Source organism: Oncorhynchus nerka, linkage group LG2 (assembly GCF_034236695.1).
Source record: "Oncorhynchus nerka isolate Pitt River linkage group LG2, Oner_Uvic_2.0, whole genome shotgun sequence".
Lineage (NCBI taxonomy): Eukaryota > Metazoa > Chordata > Actinopteri > Salmoniformes > Salmonidae > Oncorhynchus > Oncorhynchus nerka.
This window is the reverse complement of record NC_088397.1, coordinates 45242516-45261076: the sequence shown is the minus strand read 5'-3', so window position 1 is coordinate 45261076 and position 18561 is coordinate 45242516. Positions and strand designations below refer to the sequence as shown.

General features: G+C 37.2%; 1 protein-coding gene and 1 long non-coding RNA gene across 2 annotated transcripts; one reads left to right on the top strand and one right to left on the bottom strand.

Annotated features, from left to right (window-relative positions):
* Positions 1-514: 514 nt before the first annotated feature.
* LOC115135923 (sodium-coupled monocarboxylate transporter 1-like) lies at positions 515-17655 on the bottom strand. Its single transcript, XM_029671143.2, is given in 16 exon segments — positions 515-1590; positions 1795-1880; positions 2074-2183; positions 2392-2585; positions 2814-2900; positions 2995-3062; positions 3309-3421; positions 3682-3770; positions 14303-14432; positions 14545-14685; positions 14811-14859; positions 14862-14964; positions 15222-15289; positions 15628-15679; positions 15910-15975; positions 17299-17655. Coding segments are annotated over 16 exon segments (1839 nt in total). The 3' UTR covers positions 515-1464.
* Positions 14644-18228, top strand: LOC135574738 (uncharacterized). The gene is made up of 2 exons (XR_010465634.1): positions 14644-15333; positions 17306-18228. It is a non-coding gene; the product is annotated as an uncharacterized LOC135574738 (long non-coding RNA).
* The last annotated feature ends 333 nt before the right edge of the window (positions 18229-18561 follow it).

Sequence of the window (18561 nt, the reverse complement as noted above, 5' to 3'; positions counted from 1 at the left end):
TGTGTTCACTTCCTCTATTGTCTGCTGGTTGGCAAGGAGACCTGGTCATTAGTCAGAAGAACTCTTTACATGTAGGCTTACAGTCAACAAATCAGAACTTTTTGTTGATACGTTATCTTTTAAGTTATTAATTAAAACCAGTGTTCCGGAGAGGTAAGAAAGGAAGAAAATGTTTTCTCTACCTTTTTTGGGATGTTTGGTAGTATGGTAGGCTGCACAAATCGCTTTGTCTACTGCATGTTAACTGTATGTGACCCTGGGTATTTGCCCCAGGAAAACAAATTTAAGTAGTATGTTAGTAGTGTACAGTTGTTTGTGGTTAATGAATATGGTCACCTTGGTAAAGATGCATGTGATGTATACAAGATACAGTATAACTGTTGCACTCCAAACCTGTTTAGAAATAAGCATCCATTTGTGTCTAGCTCATTGTCCTTTACCAAGCATGTTTATGAAAACAACTTGACAATGAAAGAAATCCCAAAAAGAACAATCACAGCAAGCTAACTCACTATACATTTCAGCACAATCTTTATAGCCACAAAATGAATATACAGTCAAATGTATTGTATCAGCCTAAAGGGCTGTAAAACACAAAATAAACATGATCACATATCAACTGCATATGCTCATATTACAAGTCCATTATTTGTAGTGACAAGTAGGTTAGATGTACATTTTAATTTATGTATTTTTAATTAAACCTATTTTATCTATCATCTTAACACAATGTTGAAAAGTCATAAACCCCCACCTCACAACCCATCGACCCCAAACTGTTCACACCCCTCTTGTAGGCGATTTATTTTTGTTGTTGTTGTTGCAGTTTTAAAGCTAATTTCCTCCAATTATAGACATTTTGCCATGTCATATGTGTGTTCACATGATACTTTAGTGACTCAACAAAAACAAAGGAGGCCGCTTTGGGGTTGAGGTCCCTGATCAATTAATCTGGCCATGATAACTACAACTATAAGATAGCTGGTTAGCCTAACATACCTACCTAGCTACCATAGGCTACCTAGTTGATCAACTGGACATTTTGGACAGGTTATAAATGGCTCTTTAAAGTCTGTCAGTGAGTGAAATAGCAAGAGGAAAACTGCCCATACACTAACACATTTTGAATTGGTGCCTTGTGCATTCTCTACTATTACAACTCTCGACAGCAAGAAATTGAAAGCCCAGCTGAGTTCAAATAAATACATAAAAATAACATGACTGTTTTGTCGAACCCACGGTTCATATTGACCCTGTTGAATATGGGGTTAGTAATGCTAGTCCTTTGTTCTTGTTCTTCACACACATTTGCTGATTAGGGACTTCATCTGCGTAATTACACACTCGGGCTTCCTTTCTTAGCAATGAATTTCATTACAATAAAACTAAAATGGAAATGTGAGAGGACAAATTGTTCTCTTGGAGCACTCCAGTTGACAGAGTGTATTTAGCTTGGTGACAGCATCACATTTTAGTGACCTTTTCCACATCCTTATCCACAATGTTAAACTGAGAGTCTTTGAATCCAGCGTTGTTTGATCCATTCTTCAGCTCCGATCCAACCTTTTCATTTATCTCAGAGTCTAATGCCTGTGGAAGACACACAAAGACCACACCAGGAGCCAGTTAACACACAGACAGATAGGCACAGCCTCAGAACATTCAATACAGATGTAGGCCTACAGTATGAGAGAGAGAGAGAGAGATGGGGGAAGAGAGAGAGAGAGAGAGATGGGGGAAGAGAGAGAGAGAGAGATGGAGGAAGAGAGAGAGGGTTGGAGCAAGAGGCTTTACCTCTGAGTCCTTGCCACAGCCAGCGCAGAATAGATCACGTCTCCTTACAAAGAGATCCAAGCGTAGATTCTCCTGCTTGCAACCACCTGGAAAGACACGACACAAGGAGATGTCTGGCTTAAATAAATGCATCCAGTATCAATTTGAATGAGCCTAAGTCATTATACTTAGGGCTAGGAGTTTTTCCGAAACCAAACTCCTCGTCGGGTCATGATGTCAAAACATAACTCATAACATGCACTATGCTGTTAGGGTTAGCGCTAAAGGAGGTGTCCTCACCTGTGATAGCGCTTACCACCAGGCCCACGATCACAGTCACCAGACTGCCCAGGAGACAGAAGTACAAGTAGGACAGGGAGTACCATGAGTCTGCCAGAGCTGGCCGGTCACTGTAACAACAAGAAAGAGAGAGAGTCATACCTGAGCAACATTATCTCAGCCCCCCTAACACATTAGCCTCGTGAAATCAGATTGCTGATTTAACAAGGCTGCTAACCCATAGCTATAAGAACCATCGGACTGGTCAAAGGTAGTGCACTATATGGGGGATAGGGGACTTTGGAGACATTGGTTATAAAGTGACTGTGAGTAACTCACTCAGGCAGAGGGGTCAGTGTTACTGCCCCGGTCCATGGGGCCAGGGTGGTGTAGTTCAGGTCCTGTGTGCGGTTACAGCCTGCCACACTGATTGGCAGGGGGTTGGTCTTATCAGCTAGGGGTGGGTATATCTGCGCACCAATCCCTACCCACAGTGTAATAACAAGGCCCACAATCAGTCCTGTGAGTCCCCCCTGCAGGGCATAAGGAAGCAGTCTCAGTACTGTCTTACCTATAGAGATACCGCACATACATTTTTATATTGCCTAACCTTTGACGTTGTTGTATTTAACAAGACAATATTGATTTTTATGTCAGGACTTTTATAGTGTTTACAGATGTTCATTTCCCTTTGAGTAATGAGTTAATCAGTCTTTGAGTATGAATGATGATTGATATGAATGAGATCGGGGGATGCCTACTGTTGAGTTTGCTGTGCGCCAGAACATGCCTAGTACGTAAAGTCCAAGAAGAGGTCCACTTATCATTCCAAATATGGACAGTGCTGCCTGAAAAGAGACAACTGTTAGAAACATAAAGTGGAGGGGATGACTACCAGACAGCAGGTGGTGCTACAGAGCCACATCTGATTGTTTTTCCTACCTGCAAAATGCTTCCCATCAGTGAAGCTATTGCAGCCATCCCAATGCACAAAAACCCGAAGAAAATACCTGGAATATGTCCAAAGATAATTAAATATCCCATAAACGTATGATGAACATATGATGATTAAGACTATATTTACATGTAAAGTAACAACATATAATGAAATATAATGAACATACTAAAGAAAAATTCTAACTGACCTTCTATATTTGTATCACAGCATTATTTGAATGAACCCACATGTCATTTTGTTACTCTTACATAGGGCTGTGACATTTTGTCAGATTGTTATTGTTTTGTGTGAAACTCACTGAGGCCCATGTTGATCCAGGACACCTGTTTCTCTGTCAGGTTTTTCCACACTGGCCTGACAAAGTCCTCCACAGTGACAGCCACCAGCGCATTGATGCTGGAGGACACAGTACTGAAACAGACACAATGGCAATAGATGAGGGGAAGAGAAAGAATGTCCTTTGTCTGCAGGGAATTCATAGTTAAACACATTCATTGATAGGTTAGTAGTGGAATACCGCTTGTGTTTGGACCCAGGAAGGGGTAGGGGGTCGTGAGGTTGGGTTTTCTTACTATGCCAATCAATTTAAATATCCATCTAGACCTTTTCCACCTAGAACATTTGTGTGACCAAACCTTCTCTATTTGGGTTCCCCTTGGGAGTATTCTCACCTTAGGGTGCCACTGTATGCTGCAGACACAAACAATCCAGGGACTCCAGGATAGGCTGCCAGAATGTCCATCACCAGGTAAGGAAGCAGCTTGTTTACACAAACACGCACGCACACACACACACGCACGCACACACACACACACACACACACACACACACACACACACACACACACACGCACACACACACACACACACGCACACACTGGTCAGTTTCAACATTTGACAACACTGCCATAGACAAATCAAATTCAAATCTAATCACATTTTATTTGTCACATGCTTTGTAGACTAACAATGAAATGTTTACTTATGGGTCCTTTTCCAACAATGCAGAGTTAAAGAGAAGAAGAAGAAAAAATAGTGACACAGTGAATAACATGGCTATATATAGGGAGTAGAAAATAACATGGCTATATATAGGGAGTAGAAAATAACATGGCTATATATAGGGAGTAGAAAATAACATGGCTATATATAGGGAGTAGAAAATAACATGGCTTTATATAGGGAGTAGAAAATAACATGGCTATATATAGAGAGTAGAAAAAAACATGGCTATATATAGGGAGTAGAAAATAACATGGCTATATATAGGGAGTAGAAAATAACATGGCTATATATAGGGAGTAGAAAATAACATGGCTTTATATAGGGAGTAGAAAATAACATGGCTATATATAGGGAGTAGAAAATAACATGGCTATATATAGGGAGTAGAAAATAACATGGCTATATATAGGGAGTAGAAAATAACATGGCTTTATATAGGAGTAGAAAATAACATGGCTATATATAGGGAGTAGAAAATAACATGGCTATATATAGGAGTAGAAAATAACATGGCTATATATAGAGAGTAGAAAATAACATGGCTATATATAGGAGTAGAAAATAGCATGGCTATATATAGGGAGTAGAAAATAACATGGCTATATATAGGGAGTAGAAAATAACATGGCTATATATAGGGAGTAGAAAATAACATGGCTATATATAGAGAGTAGAAAATAACATGGCTATATATAGGGAGTAGAAAATAACATGGCTATATATAGGGAGTAGAAAATAACATGGCTATATATAGGGAGTAGAAAATAACATGGCTATATATAGGGAGTAGAAAATAACATGGCTATATATAGAGAGCAGAAAATAACATGGCTATATATAGGGAGTAGAAAATAACATGGCTCTATATAGGGAGTAGAAAATAACATGGCTATATATAGGGAGTAGAAAATAACATGGCCAAATATAGAGAGTAGAAAATAACATGGCTATATATAGGGAGTAGAAAATAACATGGCTATATATAGGGAGTAGAAAATAACATGGCTTTATATAGGGAGTAGAAAATAACATGGCTATATATAGGGAGTAGAAAATAACATGGCTATATATAGGGAGTAGAAAATAACATGGCTTTATATAGGGAGTAGAAAATAACATGGCTATATATAGAGAGTAGAAAATAACATGGCTATATATAGGAGTAGAAAATAACATGGCTATATATAGAGAGTAGAAAATAACATGGCTATATATAGGAGTAGAAAATAACATGGCTATATATAGGGAGTAGAAAATAACATGGCTATATATAGGGAGTAGAAAATAACATGGCTATATATAGGGAGTAGAAAATAACATGGCTATATATAGAGAGCAGAAAATAACATGGCTATATATAGGGAGTAGAAAATAACATGGCTATATATAGGGAGTAGAAAATAACATGGCTATATATAGGGAGTAGAAAATAACATGGCCAAATATAGAGAGTAGAAAATAACATGGCTATATATAGGGAGTAGAAAATAACATGGCTATATATAGGGAGTAGAAAATAACATGGCTTTATATAGGGAGTAGAAAATAACATGGCTATATATAGGGAGTAGAAAATTACATGGCTTTATATAGGAGTAGAAAATAACATGGCTATATATAGAGAGTAGAAAATAACATGGCTATATATAGGGAGTAGAAAATAACATGGCTATATATAGGGAGTAGAAAATAACATGGCTATATATAGAGAGTAGAAAATAACATGGCTATATATAGGGAGTAGAAAATAACATGGCTATATATAGGGAGTAGAAAATAACATGGCTATATATAGGAGTAGAAAATAACATAGCTATATATAGAGAGCAGAAAATAACATGGCTATATATAGGAGTAGAAAATAACATGGCTATATATAGGGAGTAGAAAATAACATGGCAATATATAGGGAGTAGAAAATAACATGGCTATATATAGGGAGTAGAAAATAACATGTCTTTATATAGGGAGTAGAAAATAACATGGCTTTATATAGGGAGTAGAAAATAACATGGCTATATATAGGGAGTAGAAAATAGCATGGCTATATATAGGGAGTAGAAAATAACATGGCTTTATATAGGGAGTAGAAAATAACATGGCTATATATAGGGAGTAGAAAATAACATGGCTATATATAGGGAGTAGAAAATAACATGGCTATATATAGGGAGTAGAAAAATAACATGGCTTTATATAGGGAGTAGAAAATAACATGGCTATATATAGGGAGTAGAAAATAGCATGGCTATATATAGGGAGTAGAAAATAACATGGCTATATATAGAGAGTAGAAAATAACATGGCTATATATAGGAGTAGAAAATAGCATGGCTATATATAGGAGTAGAAAATAACATGGCTATATATAGGAGTAGAAAATAACATGGCTATATATAGGAGTAGAAAATAACATGGCTATATATAGAGAGTAGAAAATAACATGGCTATATATAGAGGAGTAGAAAATAACATGGCTATATATAGGAGTAGAAAATAACATGGCTATATATAGGAGTAGAAAATAACATGGCTATATATAGGAGTAGAAAATAACATGGCTATATATATAGAGTAGAAAATAACATGGCTATATATAGGGAGTAGAAAATAACATGGCTCTATATAGGGAGTAGAAAATAACATGGCTATATATAGGAGTAGAAAATAACATGGCCAAATATAGAGAGTAGAAAATAACATGGCTATATATAGGAGTAGAAAATAACATGGCTATATATAGGGAGTAGAAAATAACATGGCTTTATATAGGGTAGAAAAGTAGAAAATAACATGGCTATATATAGGAGTAGAAAATAACATGGCTATATATAGGGAGTAGAAAATAACATGGCTTTATATAGGAGTAGAAAATAACATGGCTATATATAGAGAGTAGAAAATAACATGGCTATATATAGGGAGTAGAAAATAACATGGCTATATATAGAGAGTAGAAAATAACATGGCTATATATAGGAGTAGAAAATAACATGGCTATATATAGGGAGTAGAAAATAACATGGCTATATATAGGGAGTAGAAAATAACATGGCTATATATAGGAGTAGAAAATAACATGGCTATATATAGAGAGCAGAAAATAACATGGCTATATATAGAGTAGAAAATAACATGGCTATATATAGGAGTAGAAAATAACATGGCTATATATAGGGAGTAGAAAATAACATGGCCAAATATAGAGTAGAAAATAACATGGCTATATATAGGGAGTAGAAAATAACATGGCTATATATAGGAGTAGAAAATAACATGGCTTTATATAGGAGTAGAAAATAACATGGCTATATATAGGGAGTAGAAAATAACATGGCTTTATATAGGGAGTAGAAAATAACATGGCTATATATAGAGAGTAGAAAATAACATGGCTATATATAGGGAGTAGAAAATAACATGGCTATATATAGGGAGTAGAAAATAACATGGCTATATATAGAGAGTAGAAAATAACATGGCTATATATAGGGAGTAGAAAATAACATGGCTATATATAGGGAGTAGAAAATAACATGGCTATATATAGAGAGTAGAAAATAACATGGCTATATATAGGGAGTATAAAATAACATGGCTATATATAGGGAGTAGAAAATAACATGGCTATATATAGGGAGTAGAAAATAACATAGCTATATATAGAGAGCAGAAAATAACATGGCTATATATAGGGAGTAGAAAATAACATGGCTATATATAGGGAGTAGAAAATAACATGGCAATATATAGGAGTAGAAAATAACATGGCTATATATAGGAGTAGAAAATAACATGGCTTTATATAGGGAGTAGAAAATAACATGGCTTTATATAGGGAGTAGAAAATAACATGGCTATATATAGGAGTAGAAAATAGCATGGCTATATATAGGAGTAGAAAATAACATGGCTATATATAGGGAGTAGAAAATAACATGGCTATATATAGGAGTAGAAAATAACATGGCTATATATAGAGAGCAGAAAATAACATGGCTATATATAGGGAGTAGAAAATAACATGGCTATATATAGGGGAGTAGAAAATAACATGGCTATATATAGAGAGTAAAAATAACATGGCTATATATAGGAGTAGAAAATAACATGGCTATATATAGGAGTAGAAAATAACATGGCTTTATATAGGAGTAGAAAATAACATGGCTATATATAGGAGTAGAAAATAACATGGCTATATATAGGGAGTAGAAAATAACATGGCTTTATATAGGGAGTAGAAAATAACATGGCTATATATAGAGAGTAGAAAATAACATGGCTATATATAGGGAGTAGAAAATAACATGGCTATATATAGGGAGTAGAAAATAACATGGCTATATATAGGAGTAGAAAATAACATGGCTTTATATAGGGAGTAGAAAATAACATGGCTATATATAGGGAGTAGAAAATAACATGGCTATATATAGGAGTAGAAAATAACATGGCTATATATAGAGAGTAGAAAATAACATGGCTATATATAGGAGTATAAAATAACATGGCTATATATAGGGAGTAGAAAATAACATGGCTATATATAGGGAGTAGAAAATAACATGGCTATATATAGGGAGTAGAAAATAACATGGCTATATATAGAGAGTAGAAAATAACATGGCTATATATAGGGAGTAGAAAATAACATGGCTATATATAGATATAGGGAGTAGAAAATAGCATGGCTACATATAGGGAGTAGAAAATAACATGGCTATATATAGGGAGTAGAAAATAACATGGCTATATATAGAGAGCAGAAAATAACATGGCTATATATAGGGAGTAGAAAATAACATGGCTATATATAGGAGTAGAAAATAACATGGCTATATATAGGGAGTAGAAAATAACATGGCTATATATAGGAGTAGAAAATAACATGGCTTTATATAGGGAGTAGAAAATAACATGGCTATATATAGGGAGTAGAAAATAACATGGCTATATATAGGAGTAGAAAATAACATGGCTATATATAGGGAGTAGAAAATAACATGGCTATATATAGGGAGTAGAAAATAACATGGCTTTATATAGGAGTAGAAAATAACATGGCTATATATAGGGAGTAGAAAATAACATGGCTTTATATAGGAGTAGAAAATAACATGGCTATATATAGAGAGTAGAAAATAACATGGCTATATATAGGAGTAGAAAATAACATGGCTATATATAGGGAGTAGAAAATAACATGGCTATATATAGGAGTAGAAAATAACATGGCTTTATATAGGAGTAGAAAATAACATGGCTATATATAGGGTGTAGAAAATAACATGGCTATATATAGGGAGTAGAAAATAACATGGCTATATATAGGGAGTAGAAAATAACATGGCTATATATAGGGAGTAGAAAATAACATGGCTATATATAGAGAGCAGAAAATAACATGGCTATATATAGGGAGTAGAAAATAACATGGCTATATATAGGGAGTAGAAAATAACATGGCTATATATAGGGAGTAGAAAATAACATGGCTATATATAGGGAGTAGAAAATAACATGGCTTTATATAGGGAGTAGAAAATAACATGGCTATATATAGGGATTAGAAAATAACATGGCTATATATAGGAGTAGAAAATAACATGGCTATATATAGGGAGTAGAAAATAACATGGCTATATATAGGGAGTAGAAAATAACATGGCTTTATATAGGAGTAGAAAATAACATGACTATATATAGGAGTAGAAAATAACATGGCTTTATATAGGGAGTAGAAAATAACATGGCTATATATAGGGAGTAGAAAAAACATGGCTATATATAGGAGTAGAAAATAACATGGCTTTATATAGGAGTAGAAAATAACATGGCTATATATAGGGAGTAGAAAATAACATGGCTATATATAGAGAGCAGAAAATAACATGGCTATATATAGGAGTAGAAAATAACATGGCTATATATAGGAGTAGAAAATAACATGGCTATATATAGGGAGTAGAAAATAACATGGCTTTATATAGGGAGTAGAAAATAACATGGCTATATATAGGAGTAGAAAATAACATGGCTATATATAGGGAGTAGAAAATAACATGGCTATATATAGGAGTAGAAAATAACATGGCTATATATAGGAGTAGAAAATAACATGGCTTTATATAGGAGTAGAAAATAACATGGCTATATATAGGGAGTAGAAAATAACATGGCTTTATATAGGGAGTAGAAAATAACATGGCTATATATAGGAGTAGAAAATAACATGGCTATATATAGGGAGTAGAAAATAACATGGCTTTATATAGGAGTAGAAAATAACATGGCTATATATAGAGAGTAGAAAATAACATGGCTATATATAGGGAGTAGAAAATAACATGGCTATATATAGGAGTAGAAAATAACATGGCTATATATAGGGAGTAGAAAATAACATGGCTTTATATAGGGAGTAGAAAATAACATGGCTATATATAGGGAGTAGAAAATAACATGGCTATATATAGGAGTAGAAAATAACATGGCTATATATAGGGAGTAGAAAATAACATGGCTATATATAGAGAGTAGAAAATAACATGGCTATATATAGAGAGTAGAAAAATAACATGGCTATATATAGGGTGTAGAAAATAACATGGCTATATATAGGAGTAGAAAATAACATGGCTATATATAGGGAGTAGAAAATAACATGGCTATATATAGAGAGCAGAAAATAACATGGCTATATATAGGGAGTAGAAAATAACATGGCTATATATAGGAGTAGAAAATAACATGGCTATATATAGGGAGTAGAAAATAACATGGCTTTATATAGGAGTAGAAAATAACATGGCTATATATAGGAGTAGAAAATAACATGGCTATATATAGGGAGTAGAAAATAACATGGCTATATATAGGGAGTAGAAAATAACATGGCTATATATAGAGAGTAGAAAATAACATGGCTATATATAGAGAGTAGAAAATAACATGGCTATATATAGGGTGTAGAAAATAACATGGCTATATATAGGGAGTAGAAAATAACATGGCTATATATAGGGAGTAGAAAATAACATGGCTATATATAGAGAGCAGAAAATAACATGGCTATATATAGGGAGTAGAAAATAACATGGCTATATATAGGGAGTAGAAAATAACATGGCTATATATAGGGAGTAGAAAATAACATGGCTTTATATAGGAGTAGAAAATAACATGGCTATATATAGGAGTAGAAAATAACATGGCTATATATAGGGAGTAGAAAATAACATGGCTATATATAGGGAGTAGAAAATAACATGGCTATATATAGGAGTAGAAAATAACATGGCTTTATATAGGGAGTAGAAAATAACATGGCTATATATAGGGAGTAGAAAATAACATGGCTTTATATAGGGAGTAGAAAATAACATGGCTATATATAGGAGTAGAAAATAACATGGCTATATATAGGGAGTAGAAAATAACATGGCTTTATATAGGGAGTAGAAAATAACATGGCTATATATAGGAGTAGAAAATAACATGGCTATATATAGAGAGCAGAAAATAACATGGCTATATATAGGGAGTAGAAAATAACATGGCTATATATAGGGAGTAGAAAATAACATGGCTATATATAGGAGTAGAAAATAACATGGCTTTATATAGGAGTAGAAAATAACATGGCTATATATAGGAGTAGAAAATAACATGGCTATATATAGGGAGTAGAAAATAACATGGCTATATATAGGAGTAGAAAATAACATGGCTATATATAGGAGTAGAAAATAACATGGCTTTATATAGGGAGTAGAAAATAACATGGCTATATATAGGAGTAGAAAATAACATGGCTTTATATAGGGAGTAGAAAATAACATGGCTATATATAGGAGTAGAAAATAACATGGCTATATATAGGAGTAGAAAATAACATGGCTTTATATAGGAGTAGAAAATAACATGGCTATATATAGAGAGTAGAAAATAACATGGCTATATATAGGGAGTAGAAAATAACATGGCTATATATAGGGAGTAGAAAATAACATGGCTATATATAGGGAGTAGAAAATAACATGGCTTTATATAGGGAGTAGAAAATAACATGGCTATATATAGGGTGTAGAAAATAACATGGCTATATATAGGGAGTAGAAAATAACATGGCTATATATAGGGAGTAGAAAATAACATGGCTATATATAGGGAGTAGAAAATAATGTACCCGCCTGCCTGACCATTCTGCCTGCCTTGACAACGAGCCTGTCTGCCACTCTGTACCTCCTGGACCCTGATCTGGTCTTGACCTTTTTGCCTGTCCACGACTATTCTCCTGCCTACCCCTTTGGATTATTAAACATTGTAAGACTCCAACCATTTGCCTCCTGTGTCAACATCATGGTCTCGCCTTGTGCCTTGATAGTACGAACTATCAAGGCACAGCAGACTTGGATCAACTCTGCCATGCTGTCTCCCTGCAGGGAGCCTCCATTAGGAGACATGAGGAGTTGGTACAGGGCCTTTTGGAAGGGCTGCCTCCTGTGTCTGCATCTGGGTCTCACCTTGTTCCTCGATAAATGCAGCCAGTCAAGATGCTCTCGATGGTGCAGCCATTTAACTTTTTGAGGAGCTGAGGGCACATGCCAAATCTTTTCAGCCTCCCGACGCGGGAAGAGGCATTGCCATGCCCTCTTCAAGATTGCGTTGGTGTGCTTGGACCATGACAGATCCTTAGTGATGTGGAGACTGAGGAACTTGAAGCTCTGACATGCTCCACAACAGGCCCGTAGATGTGAATGGGGGCGTGCTGTGGCCCTCCTTTCCCTGTAGCTTTTTTGTCTTGCTGACAGCTTTTTTGTCTTGTTGACGTTGAGGGAGAGGTTGTTGTCCTAGCACCACACTGCCAAGTCTCTAACATCATCCCTATAGGCTGTTTCCTCATCATTGGCTATCAGGCCCACCACCGTTGTGTCGTCTGCAAACTTAATGTTGGTGTTACAGTCATGCAAAGCCACGCAGTCGTGGGTGAACAGGGAATACAGAAGGGGACTAAGCACACACCCCTGAGGGGCCCCCGTGTTGAGGTTCAGCGTGGTAGATATGTCTGGAAACATGTAGGTATTACAAACTGGGTCAGGGAGGGGTTGAAAATGTCAGTGAAGACACTTCGCAACTGGTCAGTGCATGCTCTGAGTACGTGTCCTGGTAATCCGTCTGGCCCTGACATATTTTGAATGTTAATCTGTTAAAGGTCTTATTCACATCGGCTTCGGAGAGAGTGATTTCACAGTCTTCCGGAACAGCTGGTGTTCTCACGCATGGTTCAGTGTTGTTTGCCTCGAAGCGAGCATAGAAGTCATTTCCCTCATTTGGTAGGCCCATGTCACTTTGCAGCTCGTGGCTATGATTCCCTTTATAATCCATGATAATTTGCAAGCCCTGCCACATCTGACGAGCATCAGAGCCAGTGTAGTAGGATTTGGTCTTCGTCCTGTATTGAGGCTTTGCCTGTTTGATGGTTCCTTGGAGGGCGTAGCAGGATTTCTTATAAGCGTCCGAGTTAGTGTCCGCTCCTTTCAAGCGGCAGCTCTAGCCTTTATGTCAGTGCGGATATTGCCTTTAGTCCATGGCTTCTGGTTGGGATATGTATGTACGGTCACTGTGGGGAAGACGTTGTCGATGCACTTAGTAATGAAGCCAGTGACTAATGTGGTAAACTCCTCAATGCCATCGGATGAATCCCGGAACATATTCCAGTCTGTGCTATTGAAACAATCCAGTAATTTAACATCTGCTTAATCTGACCACTTCCGAATTAAGCATGTCACTGGTACTTCCTGTTTGAGTCTTTGCATGTAAGCAAGAATCTGGAGGACAGAGTCATCGTCAGATTTGTCAAATGGGAGGCGAAGGAGAGCTTTGTATGTATGTCTGTGTGAGTAAAGATCATCTAGAGTTTTTTTCCCCCCTTTAGTCGCACAGTTGACATGCTGGTAAAAATGATGTAAAACGGATTTCAGTTTTCCTGCATTGAAATCACCATCCACTAGGAGCTCTGCCTCTGGAAGAGCATTTTCTTGTTGGCTTATGGCATTACAGCTTGTTGAGTACGGTCTAAGTGCCAGCATCAGTTTGTGGTGGTAAATAGACTGCTACAAAAAAATATAGATGTAAACTCTATTGGTAAAAAAGTATGGTCTACAATTTATCATGAGATATTCTAACTCAGGCGAGCAGAACCTCAAGACTTCCTTAATATTAGTGTAGCAATTTATATGCCGTCCATGCCTATATTAACCATAGCTGTCTTACACTTACTTACCTGATCAACTGCCCCTACATCACCGTTAGTGAATGGATCACAGTCTTTGTAAATGGAGTACATGGTGAGGCCGGAGAACACTGCTAAGCTCACAGTCAACCAGAGACCAATTATATTCCCATACAGTGACCTGAGGGTTTTAAAGAAAGCAAACATGGAAAAAACACTCATATTGCTATTCTTCTTTCACAGCTTTTCCTGTATGATTGTTCTAAATTGTGGAAAGTAGGAGTGCACCTTACAGTTTGGCTTGGGTTAGGGTTTTGCAAGAGATGTAACGCTGCACCTGTGACTGGTTGATGGAGTAAATGGACACCCACATTACACTGCCACCAACCACGATCGTCCAGAACGTGTGACGCTTCAAAGGGTCTGGATCAAAACTGCATTAGAAGGTATTAAATTGAAAATGCTCAGGAAACTATGCGGGGTCATACTGTGCTGGTAATAAATTTGTATCATTGTAGCTATTCAATCCCTGCATGACATTTGTGGGCATTATACTTACTCAAACGTGCTGAGCCTGCCTCCCTGGTAGCAGTCGTCCCAGATCTTCCCAGGCCCCCCTGGATGACAGCCCCCCTTGCGATGACAGCCACGAAACCTGCTAACATGATCACCATCTGAAACACGTCTGTCCATATCACCGCTTTCAGACCTCCCTGAGAACCACAATACAACATGGAGTCAGGGGAAGGAATGTACAGTGTGCCGTAACCTCATGTACACAAAAGAGGTATGTTCATGTGTAGGTTCTGTTGTGTTTCCTGGACCCTAGTAATTGCCCATAACTGGGTTACAGTTTTCCCTGCACGGTCATGTCATGGGGTCAGGAAAAACTCCTGGCCTTGGTCATGTGTATTGTCACAGCAGGAAGGTGTTGATTGCTGATTGGGAGTGTGTGAGATGAGCCACTGACCAGGGTACAGTAGAGGATGCACACCACCCCAGTGGCCACCAGCACTCCCCAGAGGTTCATCCCTGTGACTGAAACACACAGAAGTTCAGCCCTGTGACTGAAACACCCAGAGGTACAGACCCGTTTACATGACTTGTCCAAATAATACTCTTCAACTGTTTCCTTGAGATTAAACTATATACATATGAATCCTGAATGATAACACTTAACCTAACGATAGCTGCATGTTCTCTTTTGAGCTGCTGATAGCATCAATTCATGAACAATTAGACAACACAATCATCAGATCATAGACCAATTGAATTAGCTAAAGATGTATAATCAGTCAGACCCTCAATAAACGCGCATATAATATTATTGTGGTTTGGATAAGGGACATTACAGAGGTACTTTGCATATGACTTACTTTGATTGAGTGCGAGAGCTGGCGCATATATGACCATACCAGTGTACAGGGCCTGAAAGAAACACAGCAATTAGTTGATTGATGTAAACATATACTTGATGCACATTCATAAAGGTGGAATGTTTACCTGAGATGGCCAGATGGCTTCAGAAAAACAGGCAATGGAAAAAAGGGACATTTTTTGTCGTTAAAGTATTACAGATATTATTGTTTCCACCAAATCCTTGGGGAAGTATTGCCTATCTTCTCATCCCATCTTCATGATGTTAACTGAATATTTACCGTTTGTGTGATGTACATGGATGTCCCGATCACCCGAATCAACTTATTAAAGCGCATCTCCAGATACTGCAGAGAAAATAAACATTTTAGTCAAACCTGGCCTGATTTCATTGGCTTTTTACACTTGTAAATATTTGTTTCTACCCAGCTAACAACAACATGTTCCCAAATTGTTTGAGAACGTTCCCGTAAGTGTCTCATTAGGTCACGAACCCTCAGAAAACTGAACACGTTCATTTTCTTGTAACGTCCCATGAAATGTTTCTAGAACATTAATTTTGTATATTCTGAGAACATGGTAACCATGTTCTGAGTATGTTCTGTTTCAAATTAAGGGACTAACTCTGACATCAAAATCTGCTAAAAGGGTTCTCAGAAGGTCTTTGTTAACAGAGATTGTTCCTCTAACTAATGGAAAACTGAACACTCGAACATTAGGGGAACATTACGGGTAACATTACAAAAATCTTCTTTCTCCCTAGAATTGTTATCTGGGTAATCAGGAAGTGATGATAATGAAAGATGCATAGACTTTTCATAAGTACATCCTGGTTCACACCTACCCACAACTCTGGACCCAAGTATCTCTTGTACCTCATTCTACCCTCCTGCCCCACATGCACCCCTCGCTCCTCCAGGTCCGTCTACCTTCAGCACCCCAGCAGCAGACTAAAAACTATGGGTGACGGGGACTTTCAGACACTATTAGGGCTGCAGAGTCTCGTTCCTACTTTAAGGCATAGCTCAAGACTGTGCTGTTCAGAAAAGCTTACAAGAACCTCAGCTAATTCTGTTATTGTGTCCTCTGGATCTGGCGACACCTGTATATAGCTTTGATTGTTGTCTGTGTTCTATGTTCTGGATTGTTTTTATTATTATTATTATTTATTGCAAAATGTTTGCACCTTGGGTCTGAGAAAAGCGCTTCACAAATTAGAATCGTCATCATTATTATCTGCAAGCCTAAAGCCTCAACATTATTTTGGATTAAGTCATCAATGGTTTCTTTGTCAAAACAAAAGAAATAATTGAATGGACTTTTAATGCAGTTAGTCACACATTTAGTCCTCATAGATGCTGAATGTGACAGATGTAACAGGAAGACACCCCTCCTGGATTAGATTGCTTTCATGGATCAGTGATGAATCATTAGTTAAATTACAACGGATAGACATGTTAGAGCACACCCCTCTCATCAACACCTCTCCCTACTGATTCATCTTAATTCATACATCTAACCTCTTACCCAAGTTCCCCTATTCCTCTTCACTTTATCTCCATCCACGTTGATTGCACTTGCTGTTTGACCGGTACAATAGACCCAGTGGAATGGTCCCAAAAGTACAATGTACCCAAGTGGGTCTGACACTGTCTGGTATATCTCCTTACCTCATAGGTGCTGGTGATGCCCAGGCGGTAGAAGAGAGGGACAAATATCTCGGCGGTGATGATGGACATGATGGCATAGGAGATGGCAAAGATCCAGTAGTCCGCCCCAAACCGATAGGCTTCGGCTGGTGTGCCGATCACGGTGATGCCAGACATGAAGCTGGCAGTGAGGGACATGGCAACGGGCACCGCTGTCATCTGACGGCCCCCCAGCAGGAACTCACCGCTGCTGTTGTTCTTGCGGCCCCGGATGGCTTGGAACAGGCCAATGCCAGCTGCCCCCAGGACTGTGCCCACAAATACCACATAGTCCCACACAGAGAACGAGGCCACGGGGCCCCCTGTGCCCATCGTCATGGTTAATGAGCCCAGAAGAGATCTCTCAGGCAGGGACGACACTTATCTCACCTTTACTATCTAAACACCTTCACCCACTGCTCGTAACTTAGATCTTACAGTTTGATTGTTAGGCAATGTTGCTAATATTTAATTTCCTTTCTTTCCAATGCACACAATTTTTCTATTTAAAATTCGATCAAATGAATGTTATATGAATTACAGAATTATTTAACTTTCACAAAGTTAAATCAAGAATGTCAAAATAAAACACTTTTACTAAAATTGAGGCCAACCGTTTTTCAGTCTTCCAAGAGAACAAACCAATAGCACATAAATTCTCAGTCAACTATATATGCACCTCAGGAATGCCAGTATCAATACAGATTAAGTGTTGAAATTATTGCAGTTATTTGACACTTACAATAGACATCCACAATGGAAAGAAATGTCCTTCTACAAGCATCCTAGAATCCCAAGAACTAATGTCCAATATTCCTATGTGATAAGTCTTGCTTACTTGTTGATGTTGAACAACGCTGAAAACTACTAGCAAAGCATCCTCCCGTTTAGCAAGACTTCCTTGTGTGCTCCCCTTGTCCTGACAAAATCATGGAAGAACACACTATTGGTGCTGGTTAACCATAAATACAACTTTAATGAATCATCACCCAAGGACAACAGATACAGAATTCACCGCACCGCCTTCCAAGATTGTAAAACGGAACGATCTTTATATCTGACTTCATAAAGTGTGTTTGGCCTGCCGGCTGCTCTACCATTCAATAGAAATATACTGTTGGTTTTATTATTGAGGTAAAACACCATGCGTTGTCAGCCTGACACTGTTGTAAATGTCAAAGCATGGGATCCGCATCAAGAACTCCTGCAATATTTATGGACTCTAAGACCAAACATTTTTATTAT